General features: G+C 40.5%; 1 protein-coding gene across 1 annotated transcript; it reads left to right on the plus strand.

Annotated features, from left to right (window-relative positions):
* LOC103800678 (dystonin-like) lies at positions 1 to 27,206 on the plus strand (the record flags this gene model as incomplete). Its single annotated transcript, XM_009073062.1, has 17 exons — positions 1 to 87; positions 1,029 to 1,262; positions 2,471 to 2,749; positions 4,460 to 5,005; positions 7,819 to 7,995; positions 10,637 to 10,760; positions 11,287 to 11,495; positions 11,788 to 12,105; positions 12,395 to 12,561; positions 13,063 to 13,219; positions 13,477 to 13,603; positions 16,778 to 16,840; positions 17,634 to 17,869; positions 20,009 to 20,138; positions 22,559 to 22,758; positions 24,323 to 24,818; positions 25,732 to 27,206. Coding segments are annotated over 17 exons (5,025 nt in total), but the record flags the coding sequence as incomplete, so codon positions are not given.
* Between the last annotated feature and the right edge of the window lie 262 nt (positions 27,207 to 27,468).

Here is a 27,468-nt window from a genome sequence, read left to right on the forward strand (position 1 = left end):
ACTGAAAATCGACTCATTGGGCAGCGAGAGTCTCTTGTTATTGGAGACAGCAAGGCTGAGCTGGAACAATACCAGTCCAAACAGGAGGTATGCACAGTTCTAGTCAGAGAAGTTCAAGGAGGCTGAGTGCAGGGAAGAGTGACTAGACTCTTTTGTTGACTAACAAGACTTGTCATGTGACAGGAGAGTAAAACAGATTAGTTTGGCCTACCAAAAGTAAAGGCTTAGTGATGTGCATTTAAACTGCTGCCCATGAATACACTCCAGTGTGTGCCAGTGGGAGAACAGAAACTTCCAAACGAGGAGACATGAGAATAGAGAGTATGTGCTGCATATTTTAAGATGCACCCTTGGAGCAGGCATGAATTTTGATATCATAGAATGATCAAGGTTGGAGGAGGAGACCTCTAAGATCATTGAGTCCAACCATTAACCTGTCACTGCTGGAACCACTAAACCATATCCTCCAGCATCAGATCCAGACACCTCTTAAACACTTCCAGGGATGGTGACTGCACCACCTCCCTGGGCAATATTCCAGTGCCTGAACACCCTAACAGAGAAAACATTTTTCCTAACATCTAATCTGTCTCTCCCCTGTCTCAGCTTATGGCCATTCCCACTAGTCTTCTCTTTGCAGCCATGGCAGGAGAGACCATCCCCCACCTCTCTACAGCCTCTTTCAGGTAGTTGTAGAGAGCCATGAGGTCACCCCTGAGCCTCTTCTCAAGGCTAAATGAACTCAACTCCCTCAGCCCTTCCTCATGTGTTCTGGACCTTTTCTGACCTCGTTGCCCTTGACTGGACTCACTCCAGTGCCTCAATGTCCTTTTTAAAGTGAGGGACTGGACCTCCCCAGTGCCCAGTCCAGGGGGATGAGCACTGCCCTAGTGCTGCTGCCACACTATTCTTGATCCAAGCCAAGATGCCCTTGGCCTTCTTGGCCACCTGTGCACACTGTTGGCTCATATATCTGGTGAATAATTTACTTAATCCTATTTTTCTCAAATTTTCTTTTCTCTCAAAAGGAGATACAAAAAGACATGAGAATGAGTGCCCAGACACTGGCAGAGATTGTGAAAAGTACTGAAACCTTCTTGAAAGAGAATGGAGAAAAGTTGTCACAAGAAGACAAGAGTATTCTGGAACAGAAACTGAATGAAGCTAAGACAAAGTGTTTGCTCCTTAGCCAGAAGGCAGAAGAGTCCAAGAAAGAACTGGATAAAGCTATGACAACAGCAATTAAGCAGGAAACAGAAAAGGTTTTTAGGCAACCATTTCATACCTTTATTAAAACTTTTTACATGTCTTACAGGATTAGTCTTGTAACTTACTCTTGTGTGGTGGATTGACCCTGGCTGGATGTCAGGTGCTCACCAAAGCCATTCCATCACTTCCCTCCTCAGCTGGACAGGGGAGAGAAAGTGTAATGAAAGGCTTGTGGGTTGGGATGAAGTCAGGGAGACATCATTCATCAGTTACCATCATGAGCAAAACAGGCTTGACTTGGGGAAATTAATTAATTACCAATCAAATCAGACTAGGATTATAAGAAATAAAAAATAAATCTTAAAAACTCCTTCCCTCCACCCCTTCCTTATTCCTGGGCTCAGCTCTATAATTCTCTCTCTCCTCCCCACCATTGGTGAAAGGGGAGGGGAAATGTGGGTTGTGGTCATTTCATCACATTGTCTCTGTTGCTCCTTCCTCCTCAGGACTCCTCACACTTTTCTCCTGCTCCAGTGTGGGTCCCATCCATGGGGTGCAGTCCTTCAGGAACAGACTGCTCCGGTGTGGGTCCCTCATGGGGTAACAAGCCCTGCCAGGAGTTGCTGTATTATGGGCTCCTCATTGGGTCACAGTCTCCTTCAGACATCCACCTGTTCTGGTGTGGGGCCCTCCCCAGGCTGCAGGTGGATCTCTGCTCCACTGTGGACCTCCATGGGCTGCAGGGGGACATCTGCCTTACCATGGTCGTCTTCATGAGCTGCAGGGGAATCTCTGTTCCAGCAACTGAAGCACCTCCTTCCCCTCCTTCTTCACTGACCTTGGCATCTGCAAAGTTGTTCCTCTCACATGTTCTCACCCATCTCTTCAAGCTGCTGTTTTTCATGCAGTTTTTTTCCCCCTTCTTAACTATGTTAGGCCAGAGGTGCTGTCACCATTGATGATGTGCTTGGCCTTGCCAAGCAGCGAGTCCATCTAGGACATGAAGAAACTTCTGGCAGCTTCTTAGAGAATTCACCCCTGTAGCCTCTCCAATACTAGGCAAACCCAATGCGTATTGCTAAACTGTCGAGAGATTAGTATGAACAAACTGTTTGCTGGTTTATTTTCTTTATAAAATAATCAGCAACTTCTATGTCAATTAAATCTGTTCTTTAATGTATTTTAAATGGTCTGTTTGCATATGATACTTTGTAATGCCTAAGGAAGATTTCTAAACTGAAACTCTGAAATTCCAATGTAGGTTGCAGCCATAGAACAACTGGAAGAAAGTAAAAATACAATTGAAAATCTGTTGGATTGGTTATCAAACGTGGATAAAGAAGCAGAGCATGGCCGGAAATTTAAGCAGGTGATAGAACAGAATGGAACACACTTTGAAGGAGATGTGAAGTCTTTGGAAGGAGAGGAGGATGATGTCAATGGGAATCTGCTGGAAATGCAGGAAGACATTGAAAGTCAAGTGGATGGACTAGTGAAAAGCACAGACGATAATCTGAACCAGCAGTATCAGAAAGTCAAGGTACTGTTATTGGGTTTATTCAGCCTTTAAATCCTAAGTGAGTCATTCAACATAAAAGTCTTCAATCTCATCCTTTCTGACTTTGGATCAGGCACTAGGAAGACAGTGATATATATATAGTGGTAGGAATTTCAGTAGTTAGTATGTATAGTTGTTTCCTGCAAAATAAGAGAAAGGACATATTCTACAAGGTCAATGTAAAGAATCTTTGTGGTGAGTCTATTATTGTTTTTTATAGTGACAAAGTAATGCAGGTAAATAAAGTGCCAAAGGTAGCAACATAAATTCACACCCTTTATGGGGACTTGTTCACAAAATCTTTGTGGCAGCCAAATGATTCATCCCCCTGGAATCCCCTGTGAACACTGCTAATCACTGCAAATTACAGTGTGCTGAAATTACAGTCTTCATTCCCTGTCACTTGAACATGTGGGCAATGCTGTATTTGAAGGCCCCAGAAGGGTGAATTGCAAAAAAATCACTGTGCAGCATTTTAAAAATAGATTTTCCAGGTAAGATAATGGGAAACATTTAAAATAATAAGAACTCAGTTGTATGGCATTTGCTGTCTTAAAGTTGAAAAACTAAGAACTTTTAGGTGAGAGTTGATGGACATTTAATGAAAATTATTATGCTGATAGCTGTGACTATTTTGGATTTCCTTTCTTATTACAAAACAATACAAAACACCCAACCAAAACCCCTAAATCCAACCCAAGAAAATATCATTTGGTTTTGTGTACGTTGTGTTTTTACTTCCACTTTTTTGACACTAATGTGCCTAATGCCTACAGAATAATTGCCCAGTGTACTCATGGAAGAAAAACATACTAGTTATTTGACATAGGTGTTTTGCGTGGGAGTACAAGACCTTAAAGAATGAAGAATTTTTTTAGAGAATATATTCGAAATAGGGTTTTTATTTGGGATATAGCTCTAGTTCCTGTGACTTAACTAATTTTTATGGGGTTGAAAACTTTACATGCCTAAATTGTGTCTTGATTTTTGATGTCAAAAGGACCTGTTTTATGACTATATTTGATAGGAATCACTGCTCTTGATTTTGAAAAAGGAAATTAAAAACCCCAAGAAATGTTTATTTACTTGCCTTGGAAGAAAGTATTTGTATACTTTTTAATGTTTGATGCTTTCACTCCCCTTAGTCTGCTTGTCTGTAATGGTAGCTACAGCATCAGTAATGGGAAATGGACAGTTTTGATTTGGAAATTGCTTATCTTTGAATCCTTTATTTGACAAGTCCCATTTTGAGCCAGAGAATTAGGAAAATTTTGATTACACCACACCAAATGCTAAGTAAGAAGCAAATAATTTATGTCTTATTGAAGCTTGATAATGTCTAGTTTTGCTCTAAGAGCTGTCCTTTAGAAGCACAGGGAAAAATGTTGGGGTGATATATATACATCCAGGTCTTACCAAGGTGCAATGACATTTGAAAACTTCCATATGGTCATGGCCTGTATATCTGGCTACAATTACCATTGAATGTTCTGTGAGATTCTGAAACCTCACAGAAATATGATGTCCAGGGCTTATGCTTTCCCTTACATTACTGAAAAATGTGGGTTATAAATAACATGAATGTTAGAAAAGCCCTTTCTCATTTTGATGGACTTTATTTTACATGTCATTTTCGAAGGAACCATCCAAGAAGGTGCTGGTCATAATTTTTTCTTCTTCTTCTTCTTGCAGGCTCAACATGAGAAAATTATTTCACAGCAGCAGGCAATCATAGTAGCAACTCAGTCTGCTCAGGCACTGCTTGAGAAACAAGGGCACTACCTTTCCCCTGAAGAAAAAGACAAGATGCAGAGGAACATGAAGGAGCTGAAGGCTCAGTACGAGACAGCGTTAGCCGAATCAGAACGGAAAATGAAGTTGACCCATTCTCTACGAGAAGAGCTGGAGAAATTTGATGCAGACTACAGCGAATTTGAAACGTGGCTGCAGCAGGCAGAGCAAGAACTTGGCAATTTGGAGGCAGGTGCATCTGACTTCGGTGGTATTATGGTCAAACTGAAAAGGCAGAAGAGTTTCTCAGAAGATGTTATATCTCACAAAGGTGATTTACGGTATATTACCATTTCTGGGCAAAGAGTTTTAGATGCTGCAAGGTCATGCAGCAAAAGGGATGGTGTGAAGGTGGACAAAGATGGTATAGATACTTCAGCTACGTATACTGAAGTGCAAAATAAACTGGATAAAGCTTCAGATCGCTTCAAATCTCTCTATACTAAGGTAAGTTTTATTTATACTGACTGGGTAAGACTACTGCAATTGATTTAGCATAACTTGCATAGAAAGAGGTTAGCTGATGAAGCAAACACTGTGGGAAGCTGTAAATTCTTTGTTTCTCAAAGTTAGACCACAAAACAAGATGCTTTTCTAGATCTGCTTTAGTCAAGTGCCAGATAATTTAAGGTCTGAATAGATGAAATTTTCTAGTTGTCTTACAAGGGAGAAATGACACCTGATTTCTTCATTGTTCTTTCCAGCCTTAAACTCTGAGTTTGTGGCAGCACAGAAGTTACATTTTGGGGTGGAAAGAAATTGTAACACCGTTAGATGAATAATGGTTCTTTGTTACCTGCAATATTTCCCACAACTGCCTATTTACTTGGCTCCCTGCTAATAAAATGAGTGTAGAAAGGGAGACAATATGCCAAGATTAACATTCAAACTTTCAATTTGATTTGTATCCTGAAATAGCTTGTCCCAATGTGACCTTTGCTGTCAGCACTAGACATGCAAGAACATAGTGATTTGAGGATAGCAATTCTTTCCCACTGCTCTGCCAAGTAAACATTTTATCCTTAACAATCTGAGATTAGTCTCTAACTAATGAGTAATTAGCAGTGCAAAATCCTCAATGTACCTCAGAGAGGGAAGATAATCTAGCTCTCTTTGCCAGGTTTATGTATGGAGTCTGTCTGGTAGAACTAGACAAACGTCACCAGCTGGTCTCACCAAATTTCCAGCTGTTTTCAAAAAATACAACAAAGTGTTGTTCAATATTGATAATATGCCAGAATTGCAAAGTTCTGAGATAATTATTAATTGGACCATTTGAGAGAGAGTTGCTGTCAATATTCTTTGACTATGCCACTTCATAATTTTCTAAGATCATGGGTTCTAACACGTTAGTAGAATCATAGAATTTATGGGTTGGAATGGACCTTACAGATCATCTAGTCCCAACCCCTGCCCTGGGCAGGGACACCTCCCACCAGAGCAGGATGCTCAAGGCTCATCCAACCTGGCTGTGAACACTGCCAGGGTTGGGGCAGCCACAGCCTCCCTGGACAACCTGGTGTCTCACCACCAGAACAGGAAAAAACTATTTTCTCACATCCAACCTAGACTTTCCCTCCTTCAGTTTGAACCCATTACTCCTTGTCCTATCATTGCAGTTCCTACAACAGAGTCCCTCTCTGGCTCCTTGTAGGCCCTTCAGATATTGAAAAATTATAATTATGCAGAGCCAAGTATACTTTTCAAGTCTCAAAGGACAGAATCTGAAAAGTGAGAGCTTTCACAATTCATGAGATCTGAGCTGTAAATGAATTTGTAGTAACCTCTTTGTGTTTTCTGAGAGCTTGTTGCTTTAATCGATACTCTAGGCTCATAAGAGGCCAAGAACACATGCTGTATGAGGAAGGGCTGAGGGAGTTGGGTTTGTTTAACCTTGAGAAGAGGCTCAGGGGCGACCTCATGGCTCTCTGCAACTCCCTGACAGGCAATTGTAGGGAGGTGGGGGATGTCTCTCCTGCCAGGGCTGCAGGGAGAGGATAGAGGGAATGGCCTTGAGCTGAGACAGGGCAGAGTCAGATTAGATGTTGGGAAAAATGTTTTCCCTGTTAGGGTGTTCAGGCACTGGAATATTGCCCAGGGAGGGGTTGGAGTCACCACCCTCTCTGGAGGTGTTTAAGAGGCATCTGAATCTGACACTGGAGGATCTGGTTTAGGGGCTCCAGCAGTGACGGGTTCGTGGTTAGACTTGATGACCTTGGAGGTCTCCTCCAACCCGGATGACTATGATCCTGCAGGACCCAGAGGGGTCCTGGTGAGCTGCCCCAGGTGCTTACCAGGGATCATGACATGCAGCCCCTTGAGGTGCTCATTGGTGACATAATTATGCAGAGCCAAGTATACTTTTCAAGTCTCAAAGGACAGAATCTGAAAAGTGAGAGCTTTCACAATTCATTTTCACAATTGCTTTTACTTTTAAGTATATGTGTTTGCAAATGTGTCAGACATAATTTTATTGGGTTATATTGTTGAAGGAATATTAAAGTCAGTTCTTGGTTCCTGGCAGTGTAAACGAATGTGTTCTGTGTGTGTCCACCAGATGGAGAGCAAGTGCCATATGGAGATATTAAAGTACAGTGTCTGGAGGGTTCATATTAACTGTTTATGAATATTATGACTTGATACAATCAGATTTTGCTTGGAAAACCATCTCCAAAAAGTCTGAAATATTTCCATTGACATTTTTACATGGCAATTCACTGTAGACATTTTGGGGCCTGTTAACATATAGGGCTAATATATGTTAATGTTCAGATGACATTCTTAAGTGACCAAAACAAAGTGACCATACCAAGCCATATCACTTTGGATTCAGTATGGAACTAAGGTATTTATGACAACAATACTCCACTCTCTGTATTTTAATGAACATGTACATCTCTCCTAAATTTTGGGGAAAATTTCTAGCTTCCGCTGGCTACATTTTTGGTGTCAGAGTGCTGATAAAGAATCTTTACATCAGTGAATCAAAAACTCTTCCTGAAGCTTTTCCTGTTCTAGTACAATGGGCTAGATTCCAGTTTCCCACCCACATCAGTGAATTGACCCTAAATCACCCTTCAGGAGCAGAAAGTGGCAAGACCTACAGCCTGTCCAGCTGTCATGTCTTAGTTCAGAAATCAGTTAGGCAGTGGAATGATGGCAGGAAAAAGTCATGCAGTCATATGACTTTGAGACTGATATGAAATGCAGCACACAGTTTAATGCCTGGGTATCTGCTTGTTTGTTTTCTACTCTTTTAGTGTAGCATCCTTGGAAATAACCTTAAAGACCTGGTGGATAAATACCAGCATTATGAAGATGCCTCATCTGGACTTCTGTCAGGTCTTCAGGCCTCTGAAATAGCTGTGAACAAACAACTATCAGAGCCAATTGCTGTGGATCCCAAAAATCTCCAAAGACAACTTGAAGAAACCAAGGTGAAAAGCTTTAAAAAGCAGAAGTACTTTTGTCCTAAAAGGAATTGTTTTTTGTCTGAAAAACAAGATGATCTCATATAATCCAAGTGGCTGCAGGCCAAATTCTTGCCTTGCATGTGGGCATGCAACTTTTATAGGTCTGAAATTTGCCTCTCCAGAGCATTACCTGCAAAGCAGTGGGTGAAAAAACCCACAGGGTGCCAAGGTGCCATTAGCACTGGGGAAAGCAAGATGTGCTTTGTATAGCTTAGCAAATGATGGGGTGAAATCTGGAAAGTTTTTGAACTAAGAAAGGATTAAGTGATTACCATTTGCTCTCAGATTAGCTCTTGGGACAGAGTTCCTGATAGAGAAATCCATTTGATGCTTGTTGTCTGTGACTCTGATTTTCTTCTGTTCACATTTGTGTGTTACTTCATTGTGAAAGGGATCACACAGGGTGAGCAGTGTAATTTGAGAAGTCTGACTGCTTCAGCAGAATCCAGTACTATATGCCCTACGGAGAGTAAATCTAACCTAATTTGCACTGCACAGAAAAACATTATTTTTTGGTTTTCCTCACTGAGGATGTAACTTCATGTAAATCCTAGTAGAGGCAAGACATGTTGGTGACAGAGCTTTGAAGATAAAATTGGTTATAAAGTGTAGGTTTGGAGAAGGCTTTAGGAACCCAGATATGAGGGGAGTTGTATGAAGTTCCATACAGTCTGTCATCTTTGAATTGAGTCTTATATTTTCATAAACACGTTCAAGCACCTATGCTGTAAATAAAATTCAAGATTGGTTGGTTTTCAGTGAGCAGATCTATTGGTCAGCATTTCCTCACTGTCTGCGCTCTGTGGAGTATCAGTGCAGGCTGGGTTTGTTTGCTATTGACAAATGATAGCAAATGGATTTTGGAAATTACATCCCTAACCATTTCCCTTACATCAACCTGAGCAGCAGTTACTTTTACCTGTGGTGTCTTTCTAATTGGCCTCTGGAATTGCCCAACACTTTGATGCATGTCATCAAAAGGAGACAAATCACAGCCATGTTTAAGACAACAAAATTAGAAGTGTAAATTTTGAACTCCTAACAATGAACCAATTTAGGTATGTTTGTGCTTCCAAGTGCTGGAAGAGTAGGAATAACACCAATTACAATTTGAAGCTTCATTTAAACTTTTTGTTCCTTATGCCAAAATGAATTATATCCTCTCTAATGCAAATTTTCATGGAAGTAGTGCAAAAGGAGTGAGTACTGGGGTTCTTTTTATGAAATGTCCACATGGATTACTTGCCACACAAAAGAGCACTCCATGACTATGAGCTGGGAAGAAGAGAGAGGGGACAACATGTCAAAAGAGTCAAAGGAAGAGAAAAAACCAGGAGGCTGAAGGGAGAAAGCCAATTAATGAAAGCAAAACAAAGAGTATTTTGAAGAAGTCAGGTGTTGCAAGTTAAAGCTGTCCCTTGTAGCCAACACATGCAGCTGATAATCCAGCTAGACACAGACCTTGGCAGCATGGTGAGGTCTAATCTTTTTATGGGGATTAGCTGTTCTTCAGAATATTCTTCAGTGCCTCTGGCATCAGCTTACTTGCCTTCTGTCAGCATACAAGGTTTTCTGGTACATCTTCTGGGGTGTTTTGGTTGGGGTTTTTTTTTTTCATTTTCCTCCCTTTATTTTTCCACACAAGTACTAGCATAAGGAAAATTCCTCTTCAGGTCTGTCTGAGGTTTATTGTGGCAGATGGGTCAACAAGATGTACTGTGTTCTGGCACACTGTTGTGCTCTGGATAGCAGGGCTGAATGCACTGACATAACTTCTTTGTCCTGGCAGAGCACACAGGGTTACCTTTTGATTCATATATTCATTGAGTTAGTGTGCATCAAAACAAATGAATGAGAAATCCCTTCATTTTTGACTGGTATAAAGTTCAAGAGAATCCAAACAAAGATACATCATCTACACTAGCACAGAGGCCTGAAAGAATTTAAAGATTATTTACCCTGAAGTACTTTTATAGACTGAAGATACAAAGCCACATTTAGAAGTTGATTCAGCTTTCTGCCTTTGTCTCTAGAGTGAGTCATGGCTGGGCTAGTCTCTAAAGATGTGTTCCTTGGTTAGATGGACAAACCTAGGCCAAATTCAGTGACACTGACTCCAGGAGGTTCCTCAATGTGAAGGCAATCACCTTGTTTTGTGCTATTCCTGTCTACACTTTGATTTCAGCCTGATCATTCGTCAATACATCTGATGGTGAATGTGTAACTGCTGCTGCTGACTGTGGTTTTCCCCTGAATTCTGCTTGGGTGCTGAGCTGAAAGAGATGTTTATTATATAGTGTCTGTACAGGTGGTCATTAGAAACAATTAGTCCAAAGGCACATTTTGAAGTTGCACGCAAGAAATGAGTTAAGTCAGAGAAGCATTCTAAACCAGAAGATCACAATGATGGTGAATGAACTAAAACAAGGGCCAGAAGGTCAACAATAGTCATAGCCATTGGTCAGGATTTCTCTTAAGGAAAGGCTGCAAATGAAATTAGTTTATTCTCAGCACTAAGTTCAGGTTGTGTGATGTATCTCAAGCCTTGCATGTGTAACTATCAATTGTACTGAAAAGCATAACTGATAACAGTGGAATTTTGCAGGTTCTTCAGGGACAAGTGTCTAACCACCAAATTGCTGTAGAAAAACTGAAAAAAGCTGCTGAAGTGTTATTGGATACAAGGGGAGAGTTGACACCAGACAAAGATGAGATTCAGAAAACACTGGGTAAAATGTTTACTTTTCTTAATACCTCTTTTTATCTTTGTCTGCATGCAGGTTCTGGGAGAGACAAAATACAGAGCTTTCTTGTGTCACTGTTTAAAGCTGTGTTTTGTTGAGTCATAATCTATTACAACACAGTAGCTTCATTGTTGGTCTCCTACACTGATCCATTTCCTTTTCACTTAAAATCTGTCACTGTTTATATTTTTTTTTCTCCCCCAGAATTAGGGAGTGCCAAGCAGAGGTAGTGATTTGCTGAGGATCATGAATTCTCCAGTGGGAAGGAGCATGTTCAGGTTCAAGAAACATGACTCCAGCTATCTGTTTCCAAGCAGTTATTTGAAGTTTGCTTAGCCAAGGAATTATTTTCTTTTGACTTCAAGAAACTGACTGTGATGGATTTGGCCTTGGCTGGGTGTCAGGTTTTTTTTCTTCATTCTGAAGTAGCAATTTTTGACTGGCTTAACTGGTGAGAACTGGTAAAATGATGACTGGAGGAAAACATTGAGATCTCTTTTCTCTTTATCAGATGATATTGTGGAGAGATATGACAATTTATCCAAGTCTGTGAACGAAAGGAATGAGAAGCTCCAAGTAACCCTGACACGATCCCTAAGTGTGCAGGATGGTTTGGATGAAATGCTGGATTGGATGGAAGGAGTTGAAAAGAGCCTTAAAGAACAAGACCAAGTGCCTTTGAATTCTGCTGCTATTCAGGATATTATTAGTAAAAGCATTGTAAGTAACATTCTTCTGAAAGAAGAAACATTTGTTTGATGACTCAGATTTCCAGAAAGAATTAAAATCTTAATTTGGCACCTTTAATGCATTCAAAATACTTACTACAAAGGACTGTTGTGTGAAGTTATACTGCACATAAGGATTTTCGTAGTTGAAATATGGAATTTTATCACTGAAATATATCTACACAGTGGTCTAGGTGTAGTGATCTGTTTCTTTATATGGTGGGCCAGTTTCACTTCTTGAAATGTAGTTGTAAGCAATACCAAGTCATTCTTGCTTGTTTCAGATGCTAGAACAAGACATTGCAGGTCGCCAGAGCAGTATAAACACTATGAATGAGAAAGTGAAGAAGTTCACAGAAACAGCAGATCCATCCACTGCATCCACACTGCAAGCTAAGATGAGTGAACTTGCAGGAAGGTTTTCTGAAGCAAGTAACAAGCACAGAGAGAAGCTCATGAAAATGGAGGAGTTGAAGACTAAAGTGGAGTTATTTGAAGGTCTGTCAGAAAAACTTCAGTCATTTCTGGATGAGAAAAACCAGGCACTCAGTGAGACAGAGGCACTAAGGAAGGATGTTAGTGAAGTGTCTCAATACATGCAGGTACTGCACCATTCAGTTTGTATATCTTGTGCATTTTTAGTCATAGAATCATAGAATCACCAAGGTTGGAGGACACCTCTAAGATCATTGAGTCCAACCATTAACCTGTCACTCTGCTGTAATCCTTAAACCATACCCTCCAGCATCAGGAGGAGGTCTAACCTATCTGATTGAAAAATAAATAAGGCTTTTTTTTCCTCAGCTTTGGTTGGTTAGCTAAAATCAAGAGTTTAATTTTGAACAAGTGATTATAAAGTCTAATACAAAGAATTGTAATCCTATTTTGCAGGAAGCTAGTGTAGAATTGGCACAACACAAGAAGGATCTGGAAGTTTTGAAGCAGCTTCTTGAAGAACTTTCATGCCATGCTCTTCCTGGAGATAAAGCATTAGTATTAGAAAAAGTCAATGCTTTGTCTAAGAAATTCAAAGAGGTAGAGGAGACTATAAAGGAAAAGTAAGTCAAATAATTGCAGTACTTCTGCTTTGGGTAATAACACAGTGTGAATGTTGAGATGACTGCTCTTCTTTTGTATGCAGTCTCAAGAGATTGCAGTCAACCAGAGTAAGGGGGGGTTTATATTTAAAGAAAGAGATTCTCTTTGAAAATGCCTCTGCAGTGAGTCTGTCTGGCTCAAGAGGTCTAATGTGGGCTGTCAAGACAAGTAACTTCAAATTTTGTGACACTTACAGCAGTCCTGTTGGGTTTAGAACCTTTCCCTGACAGAACATAAGTTGCTGCCTGTACTGTTTGGCTGCAAAGAAAACTGGAGAAATTATCAGAGATTCCCTATAAGTCACCTTTACAACAAGGCTAGATTTTCCACATTCTGCTTATATCCATAAAATTAGCTTTTGTGACACTTTGAACTTAGGAAAAGTAATATCAGACTGATATCTGTTGGTTTGATTATCAGAAGGCATATTGTCATTCCTTTCATTCTCTTCCATCATCTAGAGAAGAGGATGTATCATCTTGTCAGAAACAAATGGATACTTTTGAGCTCCTTGTAGAATCATTAAAAAAATGGATAAAAGAGACAACAGAACGAATTCCAGCAGCACAACCTTCCCTGAACACAGAGGAGTTAAAGAAACCTTTGGAAGACACACTGGTAAGCCCTTGCAGAGGAAAAGTGGAATTTGGCTGAAGGAAATAGGTCATCTCTGACTAACATTAAAGTACAGATTTAAGGTGTAAGCAGTCACAGTAATTGGGACTGGGGAACTTGCAATCTGCACTTACATTCCCATTGCCTTTGTGTGTTTGCAGGGGATTCCCAAGCAGCAAAGTTGTTCCTTTTTCTACACTAAACCTTTTAAGTCTGAAAAGAGTTTTTTAATGACCAAATGACTTATCTTTCCTAACCAGAATTTAAAAGATGAATGGACATTAAAGGCACCTGAACTGCAGAAAATGAATAGCAGAGGAACTTTACTGTGTAATCTAATTACTGCTGTGACTTCTCCTGCGAAGCTGAGAGCAGTTGCAAAATCAGGTAAGCTTAATATTTCTGGAATTTTTAAAACCTGTGAGACAAAAATTAAAATATTTCACCGTCGGATTAGCTGTCTGAATACTATGGGTTGTGAGAAGTCATTTAGCCATGTCTGCTCTGACTGTTTTGCTGTGATTCTTACTTAAGCTGTCTAAATAGTAATTCAGCACATGTTCTAATTGCTTTACACTGCCAAAATAGTGTAAAAGTGCTCTGATGTAAATAATTACCATATCTGAAAGCTATTGCTTAAGTGTATAATTCCCAAATAATGAATAAAATGGCAGTCTCACGGGTGCCTTCCCCTCACCCCAGAAAGCTTCTGATAATGAGAAATTAATGTATTTTGATCAGTATTCAGTGCTTCACATATCCACCAAGTCTGCAAGCAGGACAAATACAAACCTTGCTTTTGCAGCCACTGATGTACCTGCACAGAGAGAGCTCTACAATGGTCACAAGGCTGTTCTGTGACACCAGACAAACACAGAAGGGTTTGCAGAGTTGTGGAGTTTTTGTTAGAAGGGTAGTGAGGACATGGTTTAACTAAAAAGTGAGCCTAGGTGAACCTACTCATCCCAATAGGATAGCATAATTCATACTAGTCATTGTTTTAGTTCAAAAAACCAGCATGGAATGGAATCAGCTTCATATCCCAGCATGACTTTCCTAGGCCAAAATGTGTTTTCAGTCTGGAACTTCAGCTAAATTCTTTTGTACTGGTAATCAGAATTTAAAGACAGCAAATCTATTTCTGTGCTCTAGGGTTAAATGTTGATTTGTTTCACAGAAACCAGTAATTCTGCTAAGTATCATTCCACCCATAGTTCAAAGTTCAAGGTACCTCGGGTGTTTTAATGGCCATAAGCACATTTTCAGTCACTTCTTGAATTGACTAGGTCTGGAAATAAATTCAAGTGTGTTGGCCTTTGTTTGTCATCTGCAAAGGACTGGGAGGATGGGGACTGCCAGTGGATACCTACTGGGCAAAAGCAGAACACTTTCTTTCTCACATCTCTTTGTAGTAACTGCCTCTGGTTTCATTTGTATTTGAACTGAAAATAAAAATCTTTCAAATCATATTTTGGTACCTTTCATGAGATATTTGGGCTCCTTCCTCTGCCACTTTCTCTACTCCTATGCATTCAGATAGAAAAATAGTATAATAACTATCATAAAGAGCAGCTGTAATCCTCCAGAGTAGAGCATTTGCCCTCCTAGACAAGAGCTGTACTGTGTATCACTTTATCATAGTTATAAATACCAGAGTCCAGCTAATCAAGCATGAAGATTTACAAGACTCTGGCTGGGGCCTGTGACTCCTCTTATCTGGTTTGTTTTCTCTTGCCATCCTCCAGCTGCCACTAATGTGGTCCTCACTGTCCAGCTGGTACTCTGGGGTGGGTGCATAGCCTTTTCCAAGGCAACCATTAATCTTTCTCTGTTAATTGCTCATCTGGGAATACATATCCTGGATGCAGGAGAGTGGGAAGTGATTCTCCTTGCAGTTCTCTGCGGTGTGATCACGTGCCCCAGCTCTGTGGTCTGTCAGTGTTTACAAAGCCCATGTAGCTCTGGTTCCAGAGGCTCTGAAATTATGTTTAATTAGTAGGGCTGCCTGGGTGAGTGGCTGCCTCTGAGTTACAGGAAGGACATAGAATCAGAACCATCAAGGTTGGGAGAGACCTCTAAGACCATCAAGTCCAACCATTAACCTGTCACTGCTGGAACCCCTAAACCCTAAACCAGATCCTCCAGTGCCAGATCCAGATGCCTCTTAAACACTTCCAGGGATGGTGGCTCCACCACCTTCCTGGGCAATATTCCAGTGCCTGAATCTCACCACAGGGAAAAAACGTTTCCCAATATCTAATCTGAATCTCCCCTGCCCTCACAGGGAAAAAATGTTCCCCAATATCTAATCTGAATCTCCCCTGTCTCAGTTTATGACCATTCCCTCTAGTCCTCAAGTCTGTTGTAAGGACTCCACATTGCAATCCCTGTCATGGAACATATGTTCAGATCTAGCTTATGACAAGATAGGGAACAATTCATCCAATTGGTATCAAGAGCTTTTTGTGCAGAAGTATGATGCTGCTAAACCATAAAGTCATTTAGGTTGGAAAAGCCCCTTAAGGTCATCGAGTGCAACCACTAACCCAGCACTGCCAAGTCCAGCACTAAACCATGTCCCCATTTGCCACATCTACATGTCTTTTAAATACCTTATGGGACGGTGTCTTAGCCCACGTCCCTGGTCAGTAAAGTTGTCCTTAGTAAGCAGTGCCTTTGGTTGCAGGTTCTGCAGTGACCCCTCTGGGCTTCTTTGCTGTTTCATGTTTAGTGCCTTCCTCAGAGTCTCAGCTAGTTCTCTCCCAGGCCAACCCAGACATGGCTGGGTAAAACCATGTTCTCAGTGGTCAGTAGGGAACAGGTTCCTTTTGAGGAAGGAAGTCATATTGTTAACCATATGGAGAGACTGAGGGAGCTGGGATTGTTTAGTCTGGAGAAGAGGAGGCTCAGGGGAGACCTTCTCACCCTCTGCAACTCCCTGACAGGAGGTTGGAGTCAGGTGGGGGTTGGTCTCTTCTCCCAGGCAACCAGCAGCAGGACAAGAGGGCACAGACTCAAGCTCTGCCAGGGGAGGGTTAGGTTGGAGATTAGGAAGAGATTTTTTCCAGAGAGAGTGCTCAGGCATTGGAATGTGCTGCCCAGGGAGGTGGTGGATTCCCCATCCCTGGAGGTTTTCAAGCTGAGACTGGATGTGGCACTTAGTGCCATGGTCTAGTGACCACAGTAGGGTTGGACTTGATGATCTTGGAGGTCTTTTCCAACCTGGTTGATTCTATGATTCTATGGATATGAGTTGGCCTCACAGCTAGGCCATTTTTGGCCACTATAGTTGTTTATTTAGCCATAGTATTGTTAGCAGTAGGACTGCTAATACTCACATGTGCATACTTACCTGTACATCCCTGTACACACCCACCCACTAAGCATATGCTGTGCATGTGTGGTACCACTTAGGGCAGTATCTGGCTGGGGCTTTATTCTTTATTCTGAATGTTATAATGACAGATACATATCATGTTCTCTTGAAGAGGAAATGCAGTGCTGGGTTTTTGGTGGGGAAAAGCCCAGATAAGCATGAGACTTCATCTCTCTTGATCACAGGTGGCACAATATTAAATGGTGAAGGAGGAGCTCCAGGAACTCAGGATTTCCTAAAAAACAAAGGTCAGTAAAAATTCCAGCATGTGATAAAGAAACATCCCTGCAAAATGCTGTTAAATATGGGAATACTTTTTAAACACGGTACTTGTAGCAGTCACTGCTAGACTGAAATTTCACATCACCATCACATAAGATAACTCTGTTGACTAAAACATGGTGCTAAAAGTCATTGTAACCAAAATCTGGCTGTGTTTTCTGAATTAACAGATACTTTTGTAAATGTATACAGGGATAGCTATTTTAACACATAGCTTTTGAGGAAATCCCAAACATGTCCATGGGGTTTGAAACACCCACCAGCACTCACAACACACATATACACAAATGTATGTGTACAAACACACCTATTTTATATACATTTGTATCACTGTGACCAATTCCTTTGCACACACAAAGGAACTTACCTAAGAACTTTCTATGCCTGTACACGAATGTAAGCAAAATGTTGTTGCAGCCATGTAACTAACTGAATTGTAGCCCACTGTGTTCAACTTTTTGTCATGGAATTGTTGCTTAAAATACTAAGACAGCAATGGGAGGAAAGATTAAAAGGTGTTTGTGTGCCTGTATGTATTGAAATAATAACTTCTGTGAAGGAATATTTCTTGCAAATAGGAACTTACATTTGCTCGTTCAGATGTAGTGTTGCAAACTGGAAATAGCTCTAACATGTTCAGCAACTGATTTGGGAGACTGTTAGCTATTGTAACTCAGAGTACTGTTTAGAAGTTCTTGCAGGATTGTTTGAAGGGTTTGTAACCTCTAACATAGTCTTTGTGCACCTCTACTTTCACAGAACTGACAAGTGTTCAACAAGCCATGTCTGATGTAAATCACAGTTATGAAGATTTGGGAGTTTTATTGAATGAAAAGATTTCAGAACTGGAAAGTATGCTTTCAAAAATGCAAAATATTCAGGAAGAATCCACCTCAATGATGCAGTGGTTGCAAAAAATGGACAAAACTGCATCAGATTGGGAAGCTGCTCCAACTGATAGTGAAGCAGTTAAAGCCCAAGTTGAGCAACATAAGGTACTTTGTGCCTTCAAGAAAAATACTCTTTCTTGTAGTTACTGGGCAGATGCTCTGAAATAGCTGATATCTCAGCCTAGCTTAGTGTTGCAGAGAGTATTTAAATGTTCCCTGTAAGCATGTCAGTCAGGCTTAGAGCAAATCTGGCACAGTGTCAGTGGAGTAAAGGAGCACCGTGTCAGAGAGAATGAGGTTTGCAGGTCAGAAAATAATCATTTTAGTGGACAGTTTAAATAGGTGAGGCTATATTGATTATGCAATAAACTTTTTTTTTTATCTCCTTAGCGGTTTAGAGGTATATACTAGATGACTTGTAATATCTGAAGGGCTGTATCTTGTCCAAAGGCTGTTTCTGCAGCTGCTGGTTCACTGACACTGCACAGACCTCCTGGTCTCTGCAGCTGCAGGGGCTTATGTCTGTTCCAAGGCAGTGTTTCTCTTCAGCAGCCTTGTCATGCCTGTTAAGTTATATAGCTGCACAGCAGTCTCCTCCCCCCTTTTTAATTGATATGAGAAAACCACTGAATCAGTGAAGCACTAAGCTTCTGTCCTGCTTCAGCATTGGAGACATATGCTTCCCTAGCAATGAAGGACAATATTTACACATGTAAAGGTTCATCTGTAAAGGGAAATGTAATGGATAGGGCAAAATTCTTTCCTTGCTTCTGATTGTGTATAAGCAAAGACAGAATTTGATTTAACTGAGTTTCTTTTGTGTTTGGCAGGTCACCCTTAAAAGCTAACCTGAACAGCTACCAACTTTCCTCAGAGTTGGATAATATTCAATCCTAAAATTCAGACTAAGTGTGGAAGAAAACTAGCTCTTTATTTTTTTAACAGAGAATGTGCAAAGCTAACATGACCATCTTTCTCACCCCCAGTGTAGTAGTGGAAGAGAATTCACAAATTGTTGGACAACTTAGCAACTGCTCAGCCAAGAGTCATCTGATGCAGTTGGACTTTTTACTAAAAGTTCTAAATTAAGTACAGCTTGTTCAGTGTTTATTTTAGTGGGTTTTGGATAATTAAAACACATCTCCATGGGGCAAGCTTTGTTACTTTAGAACATTCATGTTAGAGCTCTCTGCCAAGCATATAGGAACTGTTCATTATTTCTGTCTGCAAGAACAGCATGAATTAGGATTTGCTGGGGCATCTCAGTCTCCTGTTAGGTCTACACTTTAAGTTATAGTTGCCTTTAAACTATGGTTTTGGGTGATGTACAATAAATTATCTGTGACAGCAGGACTTCTGCTGAGGTAAATGAGGCCACACCAGGCTCCTCTGTGTTGGTGCTAGCTGAGTATATCTCTGCAGTGAACTGTATTGGCATTAGTTTGCCTTCTGTACACTAAAACATTCCAAGTGATGTGAATATGATGGGACCTAGTAGATCTTACTTAGTTGAATTCTTCAAATTCTGTCACTTGTTCAAATTAAACAGCAGTTATTACTATAGTTTAAATCTGTCAGGTTCTCTCTTACAAAAAACATTGACCAGCAACATATGCCGTTATAAAGTCTTTTGAGATTCATAGCAGAAAAGTAGTATATAAGTGCTAGATATTTAATTTTTGTCTTTGTGTTTATATTAGAATCATCAAGGTTGGAAGAGACCTTTAAGATCATCAAGTCCAACCATCAGCCAAGCACTGCCACTGTAACCCCTAAATCATATCACACAGTGCCAGATCCAGACATCCCTGGGCAATATTCCAATGCCTGAACACCCTAACAGGGAAAAAAGTTTTCCTAACATCCAATCTGACTCTGCCCTGGCTCAGCTCAAGGCCATTCCCTCTATCCTCTCCCTGCAGCCCTGGCAGGACACACATCCCACACCTCTCTCCAGCCCTGGCAGGGAGTTGTAGAGAGCCGTGAGGTCCTCCCTGAGCCTCTTCTCAAAGCTAAACAAACCCAATTCCCTCAGCTGTTCCTCATACAACATGTGTTCTAGGCCCTTCTGAGCCTCGTTGTCCTTGGCTGGACTCTCTCCAGCACTTCAATGTCCTTTTTTAAAGTGAAGGACCCAAAACTGAACAACAGTACTCTGAACACAGTATCTTCAGCTCAGTATTATGGACTTAAAACTACCATTCTTATTTAGTCTCTTATTTATTTTACCACTTAAATTTGCAGCTCTTTGAAACTGAATTAAAGCAGAGTGCGAATAAAGTGCAGGAACTAAAGGACAAAGTGACAGAGTTGCTGGAGAAGAATCCTGACTCTCCTGACGCACCTAAGTGGAGACAAACGTTGGATAAAATAGGTACTTCAGTAAAGCTGTATTACAGATACTACTGATTTGGAAGTTATTTTATTATTTTTTTTAATGTATTAGCAATCATTAGTATTTTTAGTGCCTTACTCCCTTCTACCCCTTAAATTCTGTGGAAATGATTCCCTTTACAAGAATGTAGATCTGGAATCATTCCAGTGGTGTCCGTGGGCTCTGAATTTGTATCAGTGCAATTAAGAGAGGCTGTAGTTTGACTCCCTGTCCCTCCTTGAAAGGGCTTTATCTTTTTCAAACATTGTGCAGTTAAAACTTGACTGGCCACTGTTGTGGTTTAACCCCAGCTAGCAACCAAGGCAGCTGCTCACACACTCCCCCACTAGTGGGATGGGAGTGAGAATCAGAAGGGTAAAAGGTAGAAAACCTCATGGGTTGAGATAAAGACAGTTTAATAGGGAAAGCAAAAGCTGCACACACAAGCAAAGCAAAACAGGGAATTAATTCACTGCTTCCCGCAGACAGGAGGTGTTCAGCATCTCCAGGAGAGCAGGAATCACAAGGAATGGTTACTTGGGAAGACAAACACCATCACTCCAGATGTCCCTCCCTTCTCCTTCTTCCTCCCACTGCATACCCTGAGCATGATGTGCTATGGTGTGGAATATCCCTTTGGTCAGGTTGGGTCACCTGTCCCAGCTGTGTCTCCTCCCAACCTCCCATGCAGCCCCAACTCCCTTGCCATGTGGCAGTGTGGGAAGCAGCAAAGGCCTTGGCTCTGGGTCAGCTCTGCTCAGCAATAACACAAACATCTCTGCATTATCAACCCTGTGCTCAGCACAAATCCAAAACATAGTCCCATACCAGCCACTGTGAAGAAAGTTAACTCTGCTTCAGCCCAAACCAGCACAGACAGTTACTGTTCCTGATACATATTTTGTTCTTCTTACAAAAACCAACAAATTAAGTTGATCCTAATTTCATGTAAAAAAGAGTTTGAGTTGTTGATAATGTTCTTCTGCATGTTTTTTTCCCCATAAATTAGTGGGTTTTGTAATTTTGTGGGTTTGGTGACCATTTGCTGTTTTCTAAAACTGATTCTATAAACTTTGCAAAAAAAAATACAAGGAAATGACCATGTTTTGGCAACAGATTATGAGATATTGCAGTGCATAATTGTCATAAGCTCTTAAAAATTCTTTTTAGGTTTGTTGTATTTAAAATAAATTATAGGTCAGTCTTGTTTGCTAGTGATAGGTATTTCTGTAGCTATCCTGTTTGTGAGACTCTGAAAAGTTTAAGTAGCAGCTAGGATTTCCAACAGATCTTTAGCAGTGTTGAAAGAGGATTAATACAGAATGAGCAAAGGTCAAAGACTGTGAAGCAGCAAAAGGAACTGAAAAAAAACCCAGGGATGAAAATCAGAGATGGGGAGAGTTAGCAAAATAGAAGAGCTGACAGAGCAAGCACTAACAGTGTCACAGAGGGGAAGAAGGAAGTTACAAGACTGTAAGACTTAGTGGCTGCTCTGGAAACCACTTGCCACAAGTGGAAAAGAACATAGATTGGCATAGGTGTGAACCTAAGCTCACACAGTACTTTGGAATGTCTGTGTGCTGAAGTATTCTCACTGCCCATCAATAGGTTCCTGGTTTAGATGTCTAACTGAGGCAGTTAATCTCTACAGAGGGACAGACATTTGAAAGAGTCAGGCTTTTTCAGAGGGTTGTTCTGAGTTGAAGCCTGAATTGGCTTCTGCTCACCCCTGGAATGGTGTGGGGGTTTCTTTACCAGATAAGCAGGAAGATTTGTCTGTCTGAATCAGGCACCTGAGATAGCTGAGCACAGCCCTTTTTCTTTTACATCCTTTCATAGAATCAGAGAATCATCAAGGTTGGAGGAGACCTCTAAGATCATCGAGTCCAACCAATAACCTGCCACTCTGCTGTTACCCTTAAACAGTGTCAGATCCAGACAGCTCTTAAACACCTCCAGAGATAGTGACTCCACCATGTTCCTGGGCAATATTCCAGTGCCTGAACACCCTCACAGGGAAAACATTTTTCCTAACATCTAATCTGAATCTCCCCTGTCTCAACTTATGACCATTCCCTCTAGGAAAGCTTTTAAAGAAAATTCATTTTGTTTAAAAGAAAACTGTCTTTTGAGACAAAAGCCTAAAATTGGTGGTGTTTCTTTTAGTAATGTTCTAATCCAGTTTGATACATGCTGTATATTCCTTGCTCTGAAAATCCTGCACGTGGCTGACCCTCAGCCAAGTGTATATGGGTCTGACTGCTAAAAGATGTATTTGCCTAGTCACTGCAATAAGGCATCTGGAGTTAATCAGCAAGAAGCCTTATGAGAGAGCTCTGTTTATGTTTCACATATAGTCTCCTGTCTGAAGCCCCATCTGCTAGAGCATGCATGCAATATGTTAACATTATCATTGTTAGATTCCAAGTGGAAAGAGCTCAATCAAGTTACATCTGAGAGACAACAAAAACTGGAGGAGTCTTCAAATTACCTGACCCAGTTCCAGACAGCAGAAGCTCAGCTAAAGCACTGGCTTGTAGAAAAGGAGCTAATGGTCAGTGTGCTGGGACCACTATCAATTGATCCTAATATGCTGAACACACAAAAGCAGCAGGTTCAGGTGAGTAGTGCCAACATGCACTATTGATTTAAGTTTCTTCTGCTTTCTTGCTGTTAGCAAAGGTCTATTTTGTCTCTAGAGCAGTTAATATGAGCCACTAGATTTCTTTATTGGTAAGTATCAGCTTAGGTCATACTTGACTATAGTAATTACAAGACAAAATTTTAAGAGTGCAGAGAGATCAGAACAGCGAAATGAAAAGATGTTGGGGAGATAATGATCCTCTGATACATTTTCTTTTGTTTTGGCCATACTCTGGTTTCTCTGTAGTGGAATGAGAATGTCCCTTTGAGTTTTATTAATCTGACATTTTGTGGTCATTCCTCATATAGAGTCTAAGCTCAGAACTAGCTTTTTTGAGATTTTATTCACTTGGCTGTGCCAGTAGCAAACAAAAATATGAGGGCAAGTGAAATGGAGTACTGAGGATAGATGTGGGGCCAAGGGTGTGAAAGACAGAACAAAAAGTGTAATGAAAAAGTAGAGCAGTTTCCTGACAGCAGTACAGCAAACTGCAGAAAAAAGAAACAAAAATTAAATCAGATGAGGTTGCAGAAAGTAAAAAGTTTGATTTCAAGCATTTATATTGCTGCCAGTTGCTCTAAACTGATGGAAAAGAACATATTTATTTGGCAAAAAAAATTTTATCATAGCTGGAATATCAATATTGATTAAAACGAAGTGTTTAAAACATGAACTGTGTTCTAATACTGTGTAAAAAGGACTCAATATTGGTTTGTAAGTGCTTCAGAAATCTAGACAGATGGCATAAGACTATCATGTATCACTTAACAGTCCTTAAAAGTTCAGCCTAATTGACTTAAAAAGAAGGGGTTTGAATGTTCTGTAAAGTAAAACCATTATATTTGTCCCTTGGTCTGCAAGAAGATGATTTGGGAACTGGTGATATAAACTTTAAAGGTCTTACAGTACACATTGAGCCATTCTGTGAGTTATCCAAATATTCTCTGTGCTGTAATAATACATGGCAGCATTATGTCAGAATATACCTTCTTTGAAGTTCTAGCTGAAGAGAAATAGCAAAACTGTCTAGAGAAGAAGACACTGCTTGAAACTAAGTGGGGTTTATATTACTTACAGTGGTTACTTAATTACTGTAGTATTAATAGGATTCATTGTTTGCTTGTATCTGCTGATTGAATTTCCATTAGATGATATGTAAATTCACCTCGATTTTTTTTTTTTCTGATTCTTTGATGTAAATGCTTGGAAACAGCACAGTTTGTGTGTAGAAGGAGCATTTATTTCATTGGCTTTTAAGCTCAGAGATTGATTACTCAATAAGAGAGCTTAGCTACAAGAAATTCTACATGATTTTTGTCACAAGCATTTTTCTTCTTTTTTTTTTTGTTTTTTTTCTTTTTTTTTTTCTTTTTTTTTTTGTTTTGTGGTGGTGTTTTTTTGTTTGTTTTTGGGTGTTTTTTTTTGGTTTTTTTTGGGTTTTTTTTGGGTTTTTTTTGTTTTTTTTTTTTTTGTTTGTTTTTTTTTGTTTTTTTTTGTTTTCTCAGTGGTAAATGCTTTTACAAATTCTCTTCCTTCCTAGATTCTGCTCAAAGAGTTTGACACCAGAAAGCCACAATATGAGCAGTTAACTATGGCTGGTGAAGGGATTCTGAAGAGACCTGGTGAACATCCACCCTCACATGAAGTTGTAAAAGAGCAGCTGGCAGCTGTGGCACAAAAATGGGACAGTCTAACTGGCCAACTGGGGAAGAGATGTGACCGAATTGACCAAGCCATTGTGAAAAGCACAGAGTATCAAAGTCTACTCAGAAGTCTGTCTGAGAAGCTAAGTGCCTTGGATAGCAAACTAAGCAGCAGCCTGGCTGTGAGTACACAACCTGATGCTGTGAAACAACAACTGGAAATTGCTAGAGAAATGAAGGAGGAAATAGAGCAGGAAATGAAGAATATCAATGCGGCGCAAGCTCTTTGTGAAGAGCTGTCAGCACTGGTTGGGGAAGAGTATTTGAAAGCAGAACTTACAAGACAGCTAGATGGCATCTTAAAATCCTTTAAGGATATTGAGCAAAAATCAGGTTAGTATTTATTTGAAGAAAAATAATAACTAAGGCATAGAGTAAAGCATCACTTCATGATAGAGATGTTGAGTGAGCTGAACCTGATGTCAGCTCTCTGTCTAGTCCAACCCCCAGGCAGTTGTACATTAGAATTTAAGAGAGTCCCCATACCTTGAAAAGGTGAAGAGTTTGGGAGAGAATTTGAAGTACAATAGCAGGGCTGCTTTTCTCAGTCTTTCCTTCAGATGTTTATTTAGTGAATTACAATACCAAAAGAGGATGCTGTTCATTGAGCTACCTAACCTTGTAGGGCAGAGTGTGAGCCAAAAGTGTAATTTTTCAACTTGGTGAAACACAATGGTAATTGTGTAAAACTGCCTGTGACAGAAGGGGTTGGTAGTCTGAAACCTTCCCTTACCCTGCAAGCAACAGAAGTGAGCAAGTAATACTCTGCAAGCAATATAATACTTTGTTCTCCCTAACAGCCTCTGTTTTAGCTTTTTAATTTCCTCTGGTGATGAGGAACTTGAAAGGATCTCCCTAAGAACACATATTGCCTGCAGGCCATGAGTGAGACACTGCTAGGCTAGACTACTTAATATTCCCTGTGCTTGTACTTCATAATGCCATGAAACACATTTTTATGGGTTTTACCCCTGAAATCTGCCTGAATGGGCTTCATGTAGATATAGATTGGCTAAGCTCACCTTGTTTGATTCATGTCAATGCTTTCACTGCTCTCTTGTAGGACAGGCATGAGTCTGTCCCTTGCAAGAAATTTGGTTCTTTTGGTTGTCTGCCAGTCAAACACCACATAAAGACCAGCTTTCCTTACATTAAGGATCCTTCAGAACTGATAAATATTCCTATTTTTTCACTGAACACTCACAGGTTCTGATAATGAACCTCTGTGCTGTCTTCTCTTTCATAGATAACCATGTTCAGCAGCTTCAGTCAGCATATGCCACTTCTCATCAGTTCCAGCAAATGTCTAAGGACTTTCAGGCCTGGCTAAGCAAAAAGAAAGAAGAGCTGAACCAGGCTCGTCCTGTGTCAGCCAAACTTGATGTCTTGCAGTCACTAATTGAAGAACAGAAAGTTTTAAAGCAGACAATGACCGATCAGATTAGTTCATATGAAAGAACTGTTGCAGAAGGAGAAAGTATCTTACAGAAGACTCAAGGAGCTGACAAAGCAGCATTGCAATCCCAAATTGCCACACTCAGGAATAACTGGGATGAAATGAATAAACAGGTAAAAGAAAGGGAAGATAAATTAACAGATTGTCTGGAGAAAGCTCTCAAGTACAAGCAGCATGTAGAAAATCTGCAGCCCTGGATAGAGAAGTGCCAAAGCAATCTGAGTGAATTAAAAGTTGGCATAAACCCTGTTGAAATAGAGAATTCTATTGCTCAGGTGAGAGCGTGGCAGAAGGACCTGGATAAACACCATGGGATGGTGGAGCTGTTAAACAATTCTGCTGAAAGTTTGCTCAGTGCAAGTGAAACAGATAAAGAAAGTGTTCAAGAAGAAACTAAGGTGCTGAATCAGAAAGTGAATACAGTCACAGAGCAGTTGCATAAGAAGAGGGAGTGTTTGGAAAATATGGCACAAAGACTGAAGGAGTTTCAGGAATCATCCAGGGAAGCTGAGAAACAGCTTAAAAGTGCCAAAGAGCATCTGGAAGCTCATGACTCACTTGGTCCTCAGTCATTCAGCAGCAAACACCTGACGATGATGCAGGCCCAGCAGAAAGCCTTGCAGGCTTTAAAACCTCGTGTAGATTTAGCAAAAAAGCTTGCCCAAGATCTGGTGGTAGAGGCTTCTGATTCAGCAGGTGTTTCTGACCTTTTGCTCCAAGCTGAATCTTTGGAGCAAGAATACACTGCAGTGAACCAGAAGGTTGAAGACAGGTGCTCGTTCTTAGAGACAAAACTTCAGGGAATTGGCCATTTCCAAAACAGCATCCGAGAGATGTTCTCTCAGTTTGCAGAGTTTGATGATGAACTTGATAGCATGGCTCCAGTGGGGAGAGATCTCAAGGTACTGCAGTCACAGCAAGAGAACATAAAACATTTCCTGAAAAAGCTGGAGGAGCTTATAATGAATAATGAAAATGCTAATAAAAACTGTAAAATGATGCTAGCCGCAGAAATTGAAGCTTCTCCTGATCTTGTTGGTATAAAAAGAGACTTGGAAGCTTTAAATAAACAGTGCAACAAGCTACTAGACAGAGCAAAAGCCAGGGAAGATCAAGTGCAGAGTACTATTTGCCGTGTTGAGGAGTTTTACAGTAAGCTAAAAGAATTTTCCAGTCTGCTTGGGAAGGCTGAAGAACACGAAGAGTCACAAGGTCCTGTTGGAATGGAAACAGAAACTATTAATCAGCAGCTGAATACATTCAAGGTAGGGAGATTTCCTTCTTACTACTATAAAGTATTTTACCACAATACAATTTTATTAAATATCATAGTAAAAGGGATTGGTTACGTGCAGACCTAGGAGGAGTCTTGTTTCAGAGCAGTCTGTTCTGCTTTTGATCTGTTCTAAATGGGTATCTTCTCATGCTCCAGAGAAGCTTCCTTTGCAGCAGGGAACTTCCAATCCCAACTCCCAGTTTCTGCACCTCAGTTCCCTCTTCACCTCTCTTCACTATATTGTTCCCTTC

The sequence above is a fragment of the Acanthisitta chloris genome, unplaced genomic scaffold (genome assembly GCF_000695815.1).
Source record: "Acanthisitta chloris isolate BGI_N310 unplaced genomic scaffold, ASM69581v1 scaffold6814, whole genome shotgun sequence".
NCBI lineage: Eukaryota > Metazoa > Chordata > Aves > Passeriformes > Acanthisittidae > Acanthisitta > Acanthisitta chloris.